This window comes from Pterocles gutturalis, unplaced genomic scaffold, assembly GCF_000699245.1.
Source record: "Pterocles gutturalis isolate BGI_N339 unplaced genomic scaffold, ASM69924v1 scaffold31810, whole genome shotgun sequence".
Classification (NCBI taxonomy): domain Eukaryota; kingdom Metazoa; phylum Chordata; class Aves; order Pterocliformes; family Pteroclidae; genus Pterocles; species Pterocles gutturalis.
In genome coordinates, this window is record NW_010146852.1 from 318 (window position 1) to 18281 (window position 17964).

Consider the following 17964-nt stretch of genomic DNA (forward strand, 5'->3'; position numbering starts at 1 on the left):
AGACAACATCTATTAGCACTTAGCACTTGCAAGAATCCCTCCTCAGGTCCAGGAACCAATCTTAAAAACTTTCACAATGCATTTCACAGTCACAGCCTCAGGCAGGGACAGTTCACTATCAGCCAGGCCCAGAAAGGCCAGATCACAGCGAGGGAGGTAGCTGCATCTTTATCAACTCCCTTTGCTCAGCATCAACACCAGGAGAAGGAAAGAAGGAAAAAAGAAACAATCAAGCCCCTGTTCTCAGCATTTCTAGAGCCTTGTGTTTCAGATCCTGTCTGCACCTACTCCTCTAGGGTTCTGTTTTATCATCTCTAACCCCCCCACCCACACCTTCAGGCACAGCACCCTAAGCAGAGCATGCTTCTCAGGAGCTGCTACTCTCGGGTGCACAAACACAAAAGGCCCAAATACATCTTCAAGTACAGTTCCAAACCTTGTTCACAGATTACAAACAAGCAGAGCTTCAGTACCTTGAAACACAGCTATGCTTTATAAGTACTCAGGATAAACAGATAGCTAATTTTTCCCTTCACGGCTTCAAAAATAAGAGTGATTCAGAGGTTAAACTGAGCCACCCAAGTCAGAAAAAGCAGGATAAAAAGTAACTTTGGAGTTGTCTATCCATTTTGGAAAGTCTTCATTTATTGTAGTAATTATTTCATTGTACACTATGGTATCAAAAAAAGCCATAACATGCAGACAGGAGACCTTTTCAGGAGATTTATCAGAAGCACATGTAGACTTACAATTAGCTTTAATATACTATTTGAAAGCTGAGAGCAGAACTTAAGTTCACTTTTGAACTTGTATGCAACATGTATGCACACGAATTGTTCAGGAATTTAAGGCAATTTGCATATTAAGATAAAAAACCATTAGATTAATAGATTTTTATGTTGTGCTCAAAATGTTAGCTCAATTGAAACCATTTACATATACTTCATCTCAAAGGACTGAGAGTCATAAATAGCAGCTGCTCCTTGATAAAAATACAGTCCTGAGAACAAGCTAGTAGCAATGCTTAAGCTATGACATCTTCTGTGTCAGAGTATAAGCTATTTTTGCAATAAGGAGCAGTATTTACCAGGTGTTCAACAGGCAAAGGCATTCTAAACATGCAATAGCTCCCAACAGAAGTCTGAAATTACTTCCAGTATCTTGCTTACAATAGTTTATTTGCACACTGCAGAAAGATCAAGAAATCCTGCTATGCATTTGTGATCACTAATATTTCAAACACAACAACCAAGGGATACAACATAAGGACAGGCAGCAAAAGGTGTTTTACAAAAAACTCAGTCTTTTAGTAATTGGTTAGTTTGTTTGCAAGGTAATTGGAACACTCTTCCCTCGCCAACCCTGGGAATCATTCCCCCCCACTATACCTACACTATGACCAAACAACACTAGAGTGTTTAAATTCAGTGCAATAAGAGTAATTTCAGGACATTTCACTCTAAACAAAGGCAAAAGTTTATCTATATAGACATCCAAACGCCAACATATTTGGTACAGTGTAATGAAGTTACATAGATTTTACACCCTCAGAGGTATGCTCTTGCAGTGAATCACCTGCATTCCACAAGAAAAAAAAGTGTTTGAAACAGTATAATATGGTAGACTCAACGCTTTAAAAAAAAATTTATTGAGCTGGAATTGGAACTCCCTAACATTCACAATATAATTTAGGATGCATTTGTTACATGAAGAGCAGATAAAAAGACTTAAACAGTTTCACATACCAGTTAAGATATTCCACATGCTCCTTCCCCACCTACAATACTGACATCTTGGTTGTTTGGTGGTTTTTTTCCTTAACAAATACTCAGTTCAACTTGTCTACCTGACCACCTCCCCCATTTCTACAGGAGCAGACGTACAGTGATATCAGTGAGAGGATACGGGACACTGTCCTGTCCAGTGTTTGGACCCTGGAAAGGAGTAGGCCTAGCTATAAAAATAGAGTTCAACAATAAGCTGAACATGAAGCACTTCAGCGACCGAGGCAAAGCTGCACTCGGAAAAAGCTGTATAGTCACAGAGAAAGGAAAGCATCAGTGGCTGAACAGAGAGGAAAGGGGGAAGTAGTCTAAACTCTGCCCGCCCAACCCATTAGCTTTACAAAAAGTTCAGGAACTAGCAAAATCCATTATCTGCAAGGCCCGCAGGATTAAATGCCACATTAAGACAACCCACTCCAAATCCTATATAATTTGGCAACACTTAACAGGGCTTTAGCCATGCACAGTATGCATATACTATAGACTAACGCCTTCCTTCCACCCCTTCTTCCTCTTTCCCCTCCCCCCAGAAGAATGGAGTTGATTGATCAGAGTGTTTCACTACTGGTTTCCCCATTCATCGCCCACAATTTTATTTTCTTTTGAGGGCAGAGGGGTTGTCAAATACGTTGACAGTTTTTCTTTAAACAATTATGAAATTTTAAGGGATATAAAGACATTGGTGCATTTAGGAATTTACATATTTGTAAAAAAAAAACCTAGTTATAAAACTGCATTTTTATCACCTAGCACTTTCAAGATTCATTGTTATTTTTCACTAATTAACATATTAAATTAAGCCAAGGTTTGAGACCAGAAAAGTTCTACCAATCTACTTAAAAACAAAAAATAATATTTAAAACCAAAAAAGAAAAGGTTAGTTATGTTACATTCCAATATCCACAGCCCATTATATTAAATGCATTCTTTCTACAGGAATGATGTTCTTTAAAACAGATGATTGCAAATATTTTACTGCTAGACACTCCATTACATTGGATAATGTGACTGGAACCTGTGGATGCTGAAAATCTTGAGGTTTGTCCAAGTATCAATGTAAGGTGTCTAAGGTCCTCTGCCAGAACCATGTTTGGAAAAAAAAAAAAATCACAGATAAAGTTCTTTTGAGTTTTTTCAATCTTTCCTTGGCTTTCTGTTTCTGGGTGATCTATTCACAGTTTCCTCCTCCTGCAAGAGAGTAATTTATGTAAACATCAAGGAAATAAAAATCTAAAGAACACCCTTAAAAACCATTTTGAGCAAGCTTACAAAGAATAATCTACTTTCATTTCTACATTAGGATTTAATTTTTGAAAGGACCTACTGCTGCTACCCCTCCTTTCTATACATGGCAAACAAATCCTTTTTTTTCCCCCCACAGTATATGTACACTATTTGCTGAGAGTACTCAAGAGTTTCTGCTGCTGTGAGAATCCCTTTAACTTCAAGCAACACTCCACCCATTTTTAAGTCACCAATTATGTCAGCGTGGAGCACTTAAAAGGTCACATCCTGACTGCATACAAAGCTCAATAAGCCTTCTGCCTCAAGAAGATGCATTCCACACAATCCCTCTCCTCTCACAGTGCAGGGTCTATGGCAGTGCCTTTAGCAAGGTGCCCAGCTTTGCTGAAGTTGGCCACAGCAATTCCTGTTCTGCAGGTTAAGTTTGCCAAAGTTCTGACACTGAGGGAATAACAGAAGCCAAGTTTACTTGTAAACACTTTAGTAAGGCTTGTTCTACATGACTTAAGAAAAAAATGCACAAGACTTCCCTCAAAGATTAAGCACTCTTACCTCTGATGCAGGTTTCCTATCTTCTTCCTCATCCTCTTCCTCCTCCTCTTGACTAGCACTTCCTATGTCAGCATCACTTTTTTGCTTCTCCTCTGAGGGAAATAAAAAAAATCTCATTCTCTTTTCGTTAAGACTTACTTTCAGTTCACTGTTGGCTTTACTCCATGTCTGCCAATCTTGCTATTTTATTCTATCAGAGAGAAAGCTCAAACTGTTTCAAGATTATCTAGTTTACCTACCTAGCTTTTCCTCATTTGCTTCCTCCTCCTCCTCTTCCTCTTCTTCCTTGCCTACTTTATCTTTTTCTTCCTCTTTCTCCTCATCCATCACATCAGGCTGAGGAGCATCAGTCTTTTTGTATTCTGCAGCACTTGGCTGTTTCTAGAAAATTGTCAAAGCCAGGCAGTTATTTCTAAGGTTAACTGACATCTTGCTGGATCTCTTTTTAAACATTATACTACTCATTATCGGAGGAAATGCATACCTTCCCAGAACAGCAGAAAAGCACAACAAGGAACACTGGCAAAGCCACAGTGAGGATGTAGACTACCCAAAGCCAGGGACGATCTTCAGCAGCAGCCATCATCTGGCCCACAACACCAGGCTGCAAGATAAGAACAACTGTCAAATCTCATGCCATACAGCAAGCTGTAGCAGTGAAGTTTAAGATACAGAATTTTCAAATAGGCTTTTTGCAACTTAACATTATATTTTGTGCCCCCAAAAAATTAAGCTAAACTGCACAAGCACTTTTTCCATAGTTTACAAATGAAGAATTAGTTAACAGTCCAACTGTCAGAGCAAAAACCTCACAAAAGAGCAGTAAGTATTCATCCCTACTTACAGCAACCATTACCATATTATAATTAGGAATTAAGGTTGCAAACTGGTTTATCATAATCCCTAGGCTTGGTACATATAGGTATATATTGACAAAGACTGTGGGAGAGAACAGCAGCAATGCTCCCACTGTTCCCATCAGAAGCACACAATTAAACTTTAATTTCTCACCTCCGCAGCACCATCGGCTGCCTTTTTCAGTCCCCATCCATCACTGGCCCAATCATCAGCCACAGCTCTTTCAGTACAAATGATAAAGTTATCAAAGAAGATGTCAGAAGTCATTGACCATAGCTCAAGTCCCACAGCAGTGAAGGGAGTCATCTTGAAAGGTTCCAAGTCTTCAAAGAAATCTGGGTTTGGGATCTTCCTAGGTTTCCATATACCCTAGGAAAGACAAGAGACATTCAGCCTTACCTGTCAATACAATTTTTAGCTTTCAGCCCATTTTGAACCAATAGAAAGACCAATCTGTTGCCCTTAATTACAATGTCTATGGGTGCAACTCATCAGGTTTTGGGAATGAATTTTCACTTGTTCTACAAAAAAGCAAAACCAAGTAAGAAAGCACTTTGAATCTGTCCACTCAAAATACAGGGCAACCATGACAGTATTTGTATTCTTAATTACACTTGCTGAATCTAAATAATTCTGCTTTTTGTAAGAGAAATGCGGCATTGGCCAGCAGTTTAATCAATGAAAACACCAACCTGATAGTTTACGTTATCAATCATAGGAGGCTTCCATTTGCCTTTGTAGTTTGGATTGTCAATCATTGGTCGCTGCCAGGTACCACAGCCAGGGGCTGCCTCACATTTAGGGTTTGCAATCTGAGGTGCCTCCCATTCACCGTCCATATCCTCATCCCTGAAAAGGAAAATTCAGTTTTGAAGTCTGCCTCTTGTATTTATACTGAATAAGACTGAGATAATGTCTGATTTCTGGGAAAGTTATAATCCCTACCATAAAATGGAGATACTGAAACTTTGTGTAGCATTGGTCTGTGGGTAAAAACACTGCAGAAGGAATGAGGATTTCAAGAAGTAGCTCGGAAGCACAGAACCTCAACAAAAGCCAGTCCCTGAGCACAGCCTCTCCCGCTGCCCCTTCCAAGTTGCCCCGTGGTGCAACTGCAAGACAACAATCGTAACCATCCCTGCCCTGTCCAGCTTACAATTGCACAAGAGCTGAAAAGCCTGCAGATGAACACAAGACTCCTCAGACCAACTCTGCCTTCTACTTTTGAAACAAGATAGCCTGAATCAATGATTTTGTTATCAAGCAACAATGAACTAGCAATTCTTATACTTGTAAAAGCCAGTACCAAAGCTATGAAATATCTGCTGTCATCTGCAACAGGCAGTAAACATACCAATCTTCAGGCTTCTCAGCATCAGGGTCAGCTACATATTCTGGCTCATCATCCAGCCAGCCCTCGGGTTTCACAGCATTTTCATCTGCTATCTTTGCAGGAGCATCCTCATCCCTTGAAAGCAGAATATTATGGATTAACACACATGACACATAAAAGTTCTTAACCCCAAGGCATGATTCTACAGACTCTGAACAAGTCCACTGATGTAGAGAACCAGCCAGCTTCATTTCTGAGAGGGTAAGCACAACACCATGATTTCAGAATGGAATTGCCTTGCGATCTGTTACCTCTACATGTGCCTCATGGCACAGTTGTGTCATCAACTGTAAGGCAATACTACTTATTGTTTAAAACCAACCTAGAAAGGGCATATTAGAGTAAATCCCATATCTTAGTGGTTGCTGCAAACACACATTTGAGCTTGAAATTGAATCCATGGTTCACAAAGCATAGATTCAAAGACAGAAACCCAGTATCGGTATCTGATTTAGGATGTCAGATATTTCAGTCACTTGTAACTATGCATTACACAAACATCTTACAGCTATACCTTCTGCAGCTCATCTTTTGATGTCATCAAGGAAGAAAGCATCAACTAGTATAGCTGTTTCAGTAAAACCTTTATCTGTGGCCAGCACAGTAACAGGAGCACTAAACAGTAATTCCCAGAGGACACAGATCCTATCTGCCTTTATCTCCCAAACTGCTGCTCAGATGCCTAAACTGACAGTGTTTCAGTTGCAAAGGTGAGACTCAAAATCTTCTCTAAGTCATCTGAGAAAGACTTTTTGATTAGGACCAAATTATCAGGTCAAGGCCTCGCTCAATTCCACCCCTCCAACAGCTTACCAGTCATCTGGTTTAACAGCATCTGGGTCTGGGATTTTTGGTCTCTCATCCCAGTCCTCAGGCTTCTGGTCATTCGGGTCCTCAATCTCTCGGGGTGGATTCACAGGGGGAGACATATCATTTAGCAGATTCCCACTGTTGACAACTGTTTGATCAACCAGTATTTCAAAACTATTATCAGGATTCAAGACTGAAAGGAAAAAAATGGATGTAGCCATTACATAGGTGCTACAAAGCATGCATCATAAACCATCACTCATCCCCACTCTACAACTACGACATCAGCAATCCAAGTGACCACCTACACAGCAACAGTTTTAAAGAATTGTTATGAATGTTTCTCCTTATGCCAAAGTATAACTAGTATTGATGTACCACATCTCACCTTCTGAGAAAGACGACTCATGGCAGGAGTCCTACTTTAAATACGCTAGAAGCACAAAACAGCTTGTAGAGCAACTTACCAGTTACCACAAGTTTACTTTGGCACAATGTGTATTAGTAATACATTCTTATTACTAAAAAAAGTATGTATTCACAGTCTACTCAAGAATTAAGACTCCCTACCACCAACTCACAGGATTTTAATTTCAGTCCTTTATCCATTGCTGCCTCTGTAGTAGGAAAATCCAGGGATCCTCCCGAGTACTCCCTGACAGATTTTAGCCATAGCTAATATAGCAGGCCAGATACTGTACTTCAAGAACCACTGAGTTTGTCTGGTACTATGAAAGCAGCAAGAAAAAAATACTATCCCTCTAAATCTAAAGCCTAGTACACCCCAAATTACTAGGGGGCAGCATCCATGCAGTTTATAAATGCTGATACTTTGGATATATTTAGCCTATCAAGTTACTCACGACTGCTCTGAAATTCAGTTCTCCTTTGACTATTAAGTTCAAGGTCTCATGACCTTTCTTACATGAATCAAGACTTTTTGCAAGGAAGAAATAAGCCTTTGTATAACAAGATCAGTTTTGCATTCAGAGCTTTCAAGTGGTTTTTAGTTGTATGGTGTGTTGACACAAATATCCAGTTGTTCATCTGGCTCATGTTATGAGCTTTTGATTCAGGAAATATAGTAGCAGTTATTAATGTGCACGATTAACAGTCACCATACCCAGAGTATAGAGATGGGTCTTCTTATCAGTAAAGTAAGTCTTCAGGTCTGCATCTGGACGCTTTGCATGCTTCTCCTCATATTTGCCAGTCTTTGGGTTTTTGTGCCGGAAGATGAAGTGCAATTTATAGTCCTCTCCACATTTGTCAGGGCCAAACATGATTGTATATGGAGTTTTGTCATGGAACTGATCCTTTACAAACAATGCAAAACATTCCATTATTTTAAAATGCAACTTAAGTCACTGCCTGGCATAATAACTCCCAACTCATTGGAAATTACTCTGCAACTTGGATATCAACCAGTAAAGTACCCACACTAAAGCTTTTACCATGACTACAAACCCTCTAGAAAAAAACACCGGAATTATCACAGCTACTTGATTTTGCACCTTTGGTCTCTACTTTCCAGATGGAAAACAACAGCTACTCAAGTGTGATCAAAAAGATAAGTGTAAGTGACAACCATCAACGTTCAAGTGTACTTCTACATGACAACAAAGGATTTTAAAAGCTATCAATACACTGATAATAATGAACAACTAGCTAGTCCGGTGAGTTTCTTTCACACAAAGTTAAACAGCATTAAAAGTGAGGTCAAGTTGTATTTAGCTTACACAGATAAACTGGTATACTGTCTCAATCTGAGAGTTAACTGGATAATAATCTCACCTCTGAACACTACACACAAGTCTATTTGTTCTTGCTAATGTAAACTTAATTCACTGCACATATGAAACTGGTTAGACAGCCAAATAGACTACTGGGTGTCTTTTTTTAAAATAATTTGGAATCTGTATTAATAATGAGACTGAAGAAGGAAAGGAGAAAGATGGGTAACAAGTCATAAAAGATGCTTCCTATAAAGTCTAGGAAGATGGCTACAGAAACCCATAGGCTACATAAGCCTATGCAAGGTGACCCAGCAGTTAAGCTTGGTCTGAATAGGCTAAATCACTTTAGGTAGGTACATGATTGAGAGGAGAGAAAATGATTCTTAATCCTTAGGAGTTGTAGCATGGTCTCTCCCATTGACCACACTTTAAGACAATGCATTCAAGGGTCATTTATAAAGAAAATGGCTTTATATAGCTAGTGTGCAGCTGAACATATGAGGCTGTATCCAGTCCAACCTCTCAAGACTTTTTTTTAAATATACACAGTAACTCAAGTGGGTTCACATGTCAAAGACAAGGCAATAAATGCAAGGAATATTTTAAGTTATTTGCATTAGTCTGTTTTAGAACATGGAATCTTCCTCCTCCTGGGCAACAGCTTCCTGAGAAGGTTTACCCTCATACACTGGCTACTCTCATGAGATGCCTCCTCTTGGGTCCTAGAACCTAGGGAAATCTGAAGTATTGCAAGCTTTAGCAAAGGTCTGGAACTGCTCATCTACTAGGAAATTCCAGAGTTTTTACTCAAGAGGACAGAAGATTTCAGCATTTATCCTCTCCAACTGAAAATGTTGTAAAACTGATGAGTGCAAAGGACTTTGGAGATCAGGCCCTAAACATGCCCCAGTGCCTTAACTGAAGAGCTTTTCTCAGGAAGCAGCAAAATGAAAAAGCTTTCTCTCACTGCTAATACTCAAAGTAGCAGCATTACTCACCAGGCTCAATTCGGGGGTTTTTGAAAGCAGTTTCACATAGGCCCCGCCACACTCTATTCCATTTTGGAAATTTACTTCATACCTAATTTTAGTTTCGGACAGAGAAGGGGAAAACATGTTATACATGAGGAAAAATTACTTCTGTAACACACAACTCCAATTTTCAAGTACAAATTAAGAGTTAAGACTGTTTTGCTGTTGTTTACTTTAAATCACATGCCCAGTGAATATTAAAAATACACACTGCACTCTAAAAACTAAGCAAATATCCATAAGGGCCTGAGAAACAAGAAAAATTGAGGATTTAGAAGACTTAACGTGATAGAAAAGGTCTAAGGAATTGAGTGCTGGTCTAAAAGATTATGAACTAGAAGTAGAGAGAAGGAAGAAAAAGCTTTCCAATATGTAAGACACTGCAACAGAGATTAAGGCAAGCCAACTATTTTCCCCACAACTACCATGGCAGACAGACAACTCCATTTGCAAAACTGCCAAAGCAACAACTGGATCATAGAAGCCCCTTTAGGGTTATAAGCATACAACAGTATATTTAGGGATGCCAAGGAGTCTGAAAAAGGCAAAACATCTCTGTCAGGAATAGGCTAAGTATGCTTGATCCTCTCTCAATGCCAGCAGCTGGAGTGGATGACCACTGGGATTTATTTTTAGCTTTGTATTTTGAGCCAAAACTAAACAGTCATGCAAAGCAAAGTGACCAATTATTATGTTGTGCAAATATGAATTAGCTTACTCTTTGTTTAAAACTAAGTAGGTAATAATCCACAATTCAACCGTTCTCACTGAATGATATACATGTTTGGTGGAGGGTTTTTTGTGGCTTTTTTTATGGACTTGCTAGTCTAACATTATGCAAGTAGATTCTTCTACATCAGTCATGGCCAAACAGCTAGGCGAGTCGTTCATCTTCCATGACAGATGAACTAAGATAAAGCAAGGAAGAAACAAGCGCATCCTTACCACTCTGTCCGCTCCACCTTGGAAACAGGGAGCAGTTTACTGCACAAAGAAGTGCAATGACCTACATATTTTGTCCAAAGGGACAAGCACTCTCACAATTAGCAGCACAAAAGTCAGTTGCTTGACCTTGTTACTACAATTAAATCAAGTGAATTGAAGTCCCGAGACAGGCTACCAAGTCTAGTTTTCATAGACTTCTTTCCTTTTCAGGTTTCAGAGGGACCCACGCTGTTCCTAACTTCCCACTTTGGGAATCTGGGTTGCTATTTAACTCTAACTTAAACAGTATAATAATAGGTTATGGTATCTTGTGTCATCTAGACCCCCAGTCAACAAAAGCTCAGTTATGGCATTAACCTCAGCCTGCTATCATGTCACCCTTGAAACAACAGAACATTAAGTTATCCTTTACTTACTGTATAATAAGTGGTTTGGTATCAAATACAAAAGGCTTGGAAAGTTTGGATGCAATTGCATGATGCTTGGCTCGGGTTACCAATACAAGCCCTTTGTCTCCTGGAAGCTTAGTGTCTTTCATCTCTTGGACTTCCCATTTACCTGGAGAGAAAATAACCAAACATTATCAAAAGTTGTTCAAGATAGTCTTTGTTTAGCCCAATTTTGAACAAGATAGTCAAGATTCTGCAATAATACCCTATAGGATATCTTATCAAGTTATTAGCATAAAATCTTCACTAAAAATTATTTTTAAGTAATCTCCAAGTAGATATTTTGCCAAAATTAGAACTACACTTTATACTCTTAGCCAGGTATATAAACGCTCTTTCCATTTTCTTCACTGAATATAATTTTACCTGGGAAACAGAAAACAAAGACTTGCACTTCTTCAGATATGACAAAAGACATCAGAAACATCTATCATCCAAAACCTGGGTTGCACTCACCATCATATTTCGCAATCTCATCATCTGTATCATCTTTCTTGGCTCTGGAAAGGATCCATCTAGAAGACAGACATCCAATGGTTGGAAAACCACACACTTTATTCCACTGAAAATCCTGCCCTGAAGATAAGCAGCCCTTGCTATCCTATGACTACACCCCATGTCTCGATCCCCCAAGTTATATCCCCAAGCCTGCTAAGTTCTCTGCATTTGCCACTTCCCACCCCCAAAGTAGGATGATGGCCTCAGTGTCTTGCTCTTGTAAAAAAAAACAAACCAGTACCTCACCATTTTCACCTTACCCAAAGAATAAAGTCAAATTAGGATTAAAACATTATATGACTTGTCTCCCCCTTGTTACTAGAATTTAAGGAAATACTAGTTTAGCTCAGCACTTTAACAGTCACCCTCAGATATTCGCTGCTGTAATCCTTGCCAACCACTGCCCTTTGATTCAATTTTGAATCACACAGGCTCTAGAGAGCATTTCATTGCTTTTTACCAAAATGTGTTTGTTATACTGAATCGCCCTTCAGATTATACTCACCCATCCAAAGTTCCTTTATCAAAGGACTCTGCAAAATACACCTCACCAGTTGGGACTGGAGGCCTGTAAGTCACCTATTGGAAAAGAGAGACATTTATGCACATTTCAAGGCACATTCTCTACTCTAAAGAAACTCTGGCACATACAGCTCACATTACCCCTCTACACTCAAGTAGAGCTTACCTGGAACACACTTGCAACATAAATACAGAAGTGACAAATATTGCTGCTTGTGCTAACCCATTGTGCTCTTGGCTGCAACTAAAACTGAAGTACATATCTATCTGGAAACACTAGCATTAACAGCTAATAATCAGATCACAGATTTCAAGGTGGATCTAAGTCTTCAGGAAGAACATGGGGGACATGAGAATACAAACAAAGCAGCTAAGCTTAATTCTAAGCCCTAGTCCCAGATAACATCTTTAATAACATCACAACATATTAAACTTTAGCAAAGTAAAGACAACTCTGCTCAGACTCACATTAACCGCAACACAAGCAGTAATTCAGTTTTTAAAAGAAGTTCCATGCCAAACCTTTGGAGTTGGAGGAGGAGTGCTCGTTTCAGGCTTTGACTCTTCTACCTCCTCAATGCCATCATCCAAGTCATCCTCGATATCAACTACATCATCACCATCATTGTCATCATCCAGATCATGTGCCTGGACAGCAAGGGCCAGGAGAGCTAGCAGGGTCACACACACTAGCCATTTCAGCTCCATGATCTGAATAAATAAAGTAAGGCAAAGAGGTCAGAGAGCGAAGCATTGTTTCTTGGTACAAAACCAAGCATCCAAGACAACAGGTGAAGTGCCTTGTCATACCACTGAAAGAAAAGGGCAAGCTTATCTTTTCAGCTCTGTTATTTACTGCCTCTGGCTGGTTGAGACAGCTTGAAAAGCTGGAGAATACAATATAAAGCCAAATACACCACAAACATTAACCAAGAGGAAGACCGCGTGTGCATGTTCTGCAAATCATGGTGCACAAGTGTCATAATTTTGCTCTTGCACTGCCGCAGTTCATAGCGGAACAGCAGACACATGTACACAACACCACAACCTATATAACTGCAAAAGCCTAAAGAGAAAACCTATTTCTTGTTTATGAAGGCCATTAATTGCATCATGCAGAAACTGAAATTTCCACACAGTTCAGGAATTCAAAGACAATTAGCTAGCTCTTTCAAGCAGAGAGTAGTCTACACAGTAATCAATCCTCTATCTCCTGTTCAATATTTTTTGTCCTTTCAGCTATGGGACACGCATTTTTTTTATTCACCAGTCCCCTTACCCAGGTTTTATTCCTCAATTACTGAAAACAGGCACTGATACTACTGACAGATGTCTACAAGAAGTTGAATACTGAGGCAGACTGAGGAAGAAAATTTCTTACTATGTAAGAGTTGATTTGATTCCCCTTGTTCAAACTCTAATTTAACAGGATGACCAACAAAGAAAATCTGTAACAGAGATAGACTATATAATCTGTTTACAGAATTAGAATACCACACTTAACCAATTTATAAGGTGCCCAGTGCATTGTCACACCTAAAATATAGTACCATCTTGGCAAGCTGTAGCTCAAAATGCTTTTGAAAATGCACTCACCCGCTTCCAAAGTACGCTGCTTCTGTTTGGGATTGAGACAGCTATTGAAAATCTGGTCAAAGTGGGTGGCTTGGAAAAGTGAATACCAGCATTACTTACAACAGGTAGCTTGTTGTCAGAAGGTCTTGTAAGTAAAATGGGTTTCAATTTTACTTTCTTGCTAGAGAAACTCCAGGGTCACTGCACCCTTATGTTGACACACAAGGCAGCACTCCTAGCATGCCGCTCAGTTTTATGTGACCCACCACAAAAACAACCTGTGCCTTGCTCACTTTTGCTTCGAGTCACTTTCCAAATTTCTTCCAAAACCAGAGTTGTAACTGTGACTAATACTCTTTTGAAAGCAAGTATAAATCCAAACATCCTCTCCTTCCCTTACACTCCTGCCTCAGGCTGTACCCTGTAGACTTCCAAACATAACTCAAGCAGAGTTAATAGTGCCTGTAGGGGCATAAGTTCATGCTAGAAAACAAACTTTAAACTTTTTCCAAAGCATGCTTAGCCACCTAAAAGAATTTACAGTCTTAAAGGCTTATCAGCACTATCCAATACTCCAAAACTACGCTGCATACCAGATCTACCGTTCTTAGATTATTCTTTAACTTCTAATGACAGAGGGGATGTTTTATAACTACAACACAACTGTATTCTAAAGACTTCTGCTGAGGTCACATCCAGTTTGTCACTACAGCAACATGCAATTGCAGCCAGTTTCCTAACAATAGTGATAGCCTTCAGGATTAGAGTCCAAATGCATCCTCACAACCCTCCCCCTCAGTTCAGGGAACTGCACCAGAACACCTCGGTGCCAAGAGGACACCATCCACATCACCAACAGCTAACAAAGACTTAAGTGTTGCTACATACGAGCAAAGCTTGCTTTCTTAATGCACAGTATACAGCCAGAATAGAAAAGTTACAGACCTTGTGGCAGCTCATAGATCTCATTACTAAAGTGAGAACCACCATATAAAATCGAGGAATGAAAACTGTCAAGCAAACATCAGCACCTTTGGAAGTTCAAGCTCCTCTTGCACAGACAAGACATTCTGTGAATAAAGTCATGCCCACCAGCATAAAAGCAGTACAGAAAACAAGTGCCTGAAACTTCATTTGAAAAAGTGATCTTCAGAGCTCTGTGTCCTGTGTTATTGAAGCAACTACACATGAGATGGCACAAGGACCTTTCCAAGGGAAAGGCTGAATTTTGCCTTACCTTATCGACAAGAACTCAACAAATACATTTTTAACAGAGATAAATTCAGGAAGATTTTACCCTGAATTTTATAACTGCTTTCAAATCATATTATGCAGATAGAATGACCACTTAATGATGTGGAAGGTGATACAAGGAAATTCATCTTAAAAATATAGCAAGGTTAAAGATAAGCCAAGATTCTCCTCTCCTCCCCAGAGGAAGGAGTTTCTATATACCTCCTCCCAAGCCTGTACAAAGGATATTAATGATTTAGCATGCAAGTAATTCCTTAAGTAATCTCACTGCTAGCCAACAAACCATAAAGTATTGGTGAAAGAACTAAATCATCCCCCCAAGTTGTATGCCAGTACTGCCTCCATATGTAATAGTTACCTACTTCACAATCCCACTCCAACTACAACCCTTTGGAAATATTTATCAGCAGCAAACGCAGTAAACACTAGCATGTAAGTGGCAAAGCCACACAGCCTCATATCACAGGCAAAGCTGCTCCAGAAATTCTCTCTTTAGTGAAACCAGACAACTCTACCAGTGACCCATACAGCAAGGGCAGAAGCTATGCCCCTCAGCACATCTCTACTCCTGTTGCAACCAGAGGCATCTACCCCATAGGTCTACATTTACCCATTAACGCTCTGTCTGAATCTGAGAACTTGATGAACCTCAGTTCAAGGTAGAAGTACTATCTGTTCAAGTTCCCAAGCAAGCTTTTTTCCCCTCAAAAAAAAACCTAAAAGCATGAAGAGAAGCTAATCCAGTTTCATGTCCTTGCCTCTTTATAATCACTGGCAAGCAGTTTTCACAAGTGTATATCCCTACAGAAAGCTGTTTAGGACACCTCCTACATATTCTATCAGTCTCAAATTCAACAGAAGCTAGCATTCACACACCTTGAGTGCAGACTGGTAGCATCTCCTGCAACTGCCAGTTGTCAGGCCAAGCTCCCTGTTCTGTTAATCTGTAACAATGTACAAACTCACTAAACTGTAAGAAATAGAAGACACTGTTCTCAGAAGAACAATTTAAGTGAAGTACACATTTTTGATATTTAAAAAGCTACTTCTATCCATAATGGATGTACTACTACATGAGAAAATTTCAACTTCACACAATCCTTAGGGATACAACACAAGTATGATTATGCCCTAGCAAATTAGGTTATTCCTAAATACGAGTAAGGGAGGTGAGAGGGAAAAAAAGAAACTCAGGTTTTATATAGAACAGGCACAAAACAATTTCTCAGTGGAGCTTTAAGTTGCTAGCAACTACAGGTGTTCAATTGTCACCCAAAATGTAGTCTAACCTTCAGATGCACAGCCACCTACTCTATGACAATCGGATCTCTCGCTTGAAGAAGTGTCCAATTTCCACGTGATTATCATAATCAGCCTTTTTTACTGTCTGCGCTTCTCTTCTTTAGGCATAAATGTGCAATATTTCTGAAGGTTAGCATATTTCTGATCATGAAACTGCTGAAAGCCCTTAACAAAGGAACCCTTTATAATAGGAAAGAGCTTCTGATGTCTCCATTCTACTTCAGTGCAACCCTCATTGTCACCAGAACACTGCTGCAAGTCAGAGATGACTAAAACTTCATCTACCTTTTTTTTTTAATAAGGTCTCCAGACACTTTCAGACATTAGCACACCACTTGGATTGAAGGGAAAACTGCTGCAGTATGACACCAAAGCACTCACTAGGAAGAGTCTTCGAGACTGCCAGGGCTAACTAATCGCTCATTCTGTGTCTGTGTGCCCACCCACTGCCAGCTTCTGCTCCAGAAAAAGTACAGGTGACATTTAAGCACTGTTCACCAACTCCTGACTGTCAAAAGGACGGAGCATTTCCCCCTAGAATTTACAGGAGCTATAGCAGAGCACTGAAAACAGACACCTGGAACAGCCACACCAGACTTTACTTTTTACAGAGTAAAAACTAAACCAAATTGGAGTGAGATTCAGAGACAGGATCAGCTTCTTGTCATAGAAGGGGCCCTCTTAAAATGTAGAGCTAAGTGATTGCTACCTTTGGATTTCAAGGAAGTCATGCAGCTTCAGAGATATATTTTTATTTAGAATTCCCCTTTGGGCATAAAGGGGAAAGTTCTTCTAAACTATTGGCATGACGTGGGGAACACTTGACCCGTACAGCAGACAGTTGTCACCGTTCTCTCCAACATACATGTTGGGGGAAGGACAGTGAAAGGGCCCACACAAAAAGAATGTGTAAGTCCTTTGCTGTCATACTTCCAGAACACACTATTTAGAAAGTAACTTCCCTGTCACATCAAACAGAGCCTGCAGAAAGTTTAATCATCTCCTTTGTTACTGATCTATTTGAGTGGTTCATCAGGGCTGTTCTTAACACTGCATATTTCAGAACGTGTGACTACATTTGAGCTGCTACTGGCTATCTAGTTTACTGCTTACTTTTTTTTCAGAAGAATTAAGACAGACGAAATGGGTCTTATTAAAAATAAGTCACTTACTATGAACTACATCTCAGCAATTTAACTGGAAGAGCATCAGTCATTTCTATTTCAGCAGCATCTGAAGGGACAGCTGAATGACTTAAATATAGGAAGGGCAATATTTGCTAGCAAAGTCCTGCGTTCCAAATACTGGATTTCAGTAAGGTACTTACAGTGGAAGCACACCAGTAAAAACAAGCACAATGTGTCCTCATGCAAAGCAAGAATTATGGAAAAAAAATTTCAAGGCACAAAAGTAAAGAAATTCATCACAACACCTAAAAAAAAATGTAAGGAGAGAAGAATGGAAAGGCTAAGACACAGATACCCATTTTCCCTCTCAAATGACATTGTTATGGCTCCTGAGCAAAGGCTTGGCTACCCTACTTGGTAGTCCACTGGTTTCTTAAAGTCAGAACTACTGAAGAACAGCAAAAATCTCTTCTACATCTCACAGTCCCTCCACCTTCCACATCTTGGCTTCTCTGTGGTGCCAGGGAAACTGTTTACACGGCCTCATGAGGAGCTAGCAGCTCGTTTAAGATGGTTTGAAGTCCTTCTGCCGTGTTACTCTAACTCTGAATCAATGCCCTAGTCGAACCCAGCACGCAAAGGCAAAAAGTGTTGTAGCAGGACAAGTGAAAGCACTGAGATAAAGTAAGTAGCCAAGGATAAAGGAAATTAATCTGCTGGAAGCAGAGTCAGCTTAATGCCACAGGTTCATGTGCAGTTCTGTCATCTGTGCTTGCCTAAGACAGACCCCTCTTCAGGCAGACTTGGGAGACTGACACCCTACAGCAAAGCTGAACAAGTGTGCAGCCAGACACCATCATTTCAGCCACCAGTACCTTATGTC

General features: G+C 39.8%; 1 protein-coding gene across 1 annotated transcript; it reads right to left on the reverse strand.

The window, feature by feature from the left end:
* Nucleotides 1-1629: 1629 nt before the first annotated feature.
* CANX (calnexin) lies at nucleotides 1630-12531 on the reverse strand. The gene is made up of 14 exons (XM_010085884.1): nucleotides 12346-12531; nucleotides 11807-11880; nucleotides 11260-11318; nucleotides 10771-10912; nucleotides 9377-9458; nucleotides 7766-7958; nucleotides 6646-6835; nucleotides 5794-5907; nucleotides 5132-5288; nucleotides 4593-4808; nucleotides 4066-4185; nucleotides 3821-3962; nucleotides 3582-3673; nucleotides 1630-2972 (listed from the first exon to the last, which is right to left on the reverse strand). Exons 1-14 carry the CDS (start codon nucleotides 12529-12531, stop codon nucleotides 2919-2921), a joined length of 1821 nt encoding a protein of 606 aa, XP_010084186.1. The 3' UTR covers nucleotides 1630-2918.
* Between the last annotated feature and the right edge of the window lie 5433 nt (nucleotides 12532-17964).

Coding starts and splice junctions, on each gene's coding strand:
- CANX (XM_010085884.1), bottom strand. CDS start 12,531: ATGGAGCTGAAATGGCTAGTGTGTGTGACCCTGCTAGCTCTCCTGGCC. Junction 10,913..11,259: donor TGAGATTGCGAAATATGATG/GTGAGTGCAACC, acceptor TTTTCTCTCCAG/GTAAATGGGAAGTCCAAGAG. Junction 9,459..10,770: donor ACCAAACCACTTATTATACA/GTAAGTAAAGGA, acceptor AACTAAAATTAG/GTATGAAGTAAATTTCCAAA.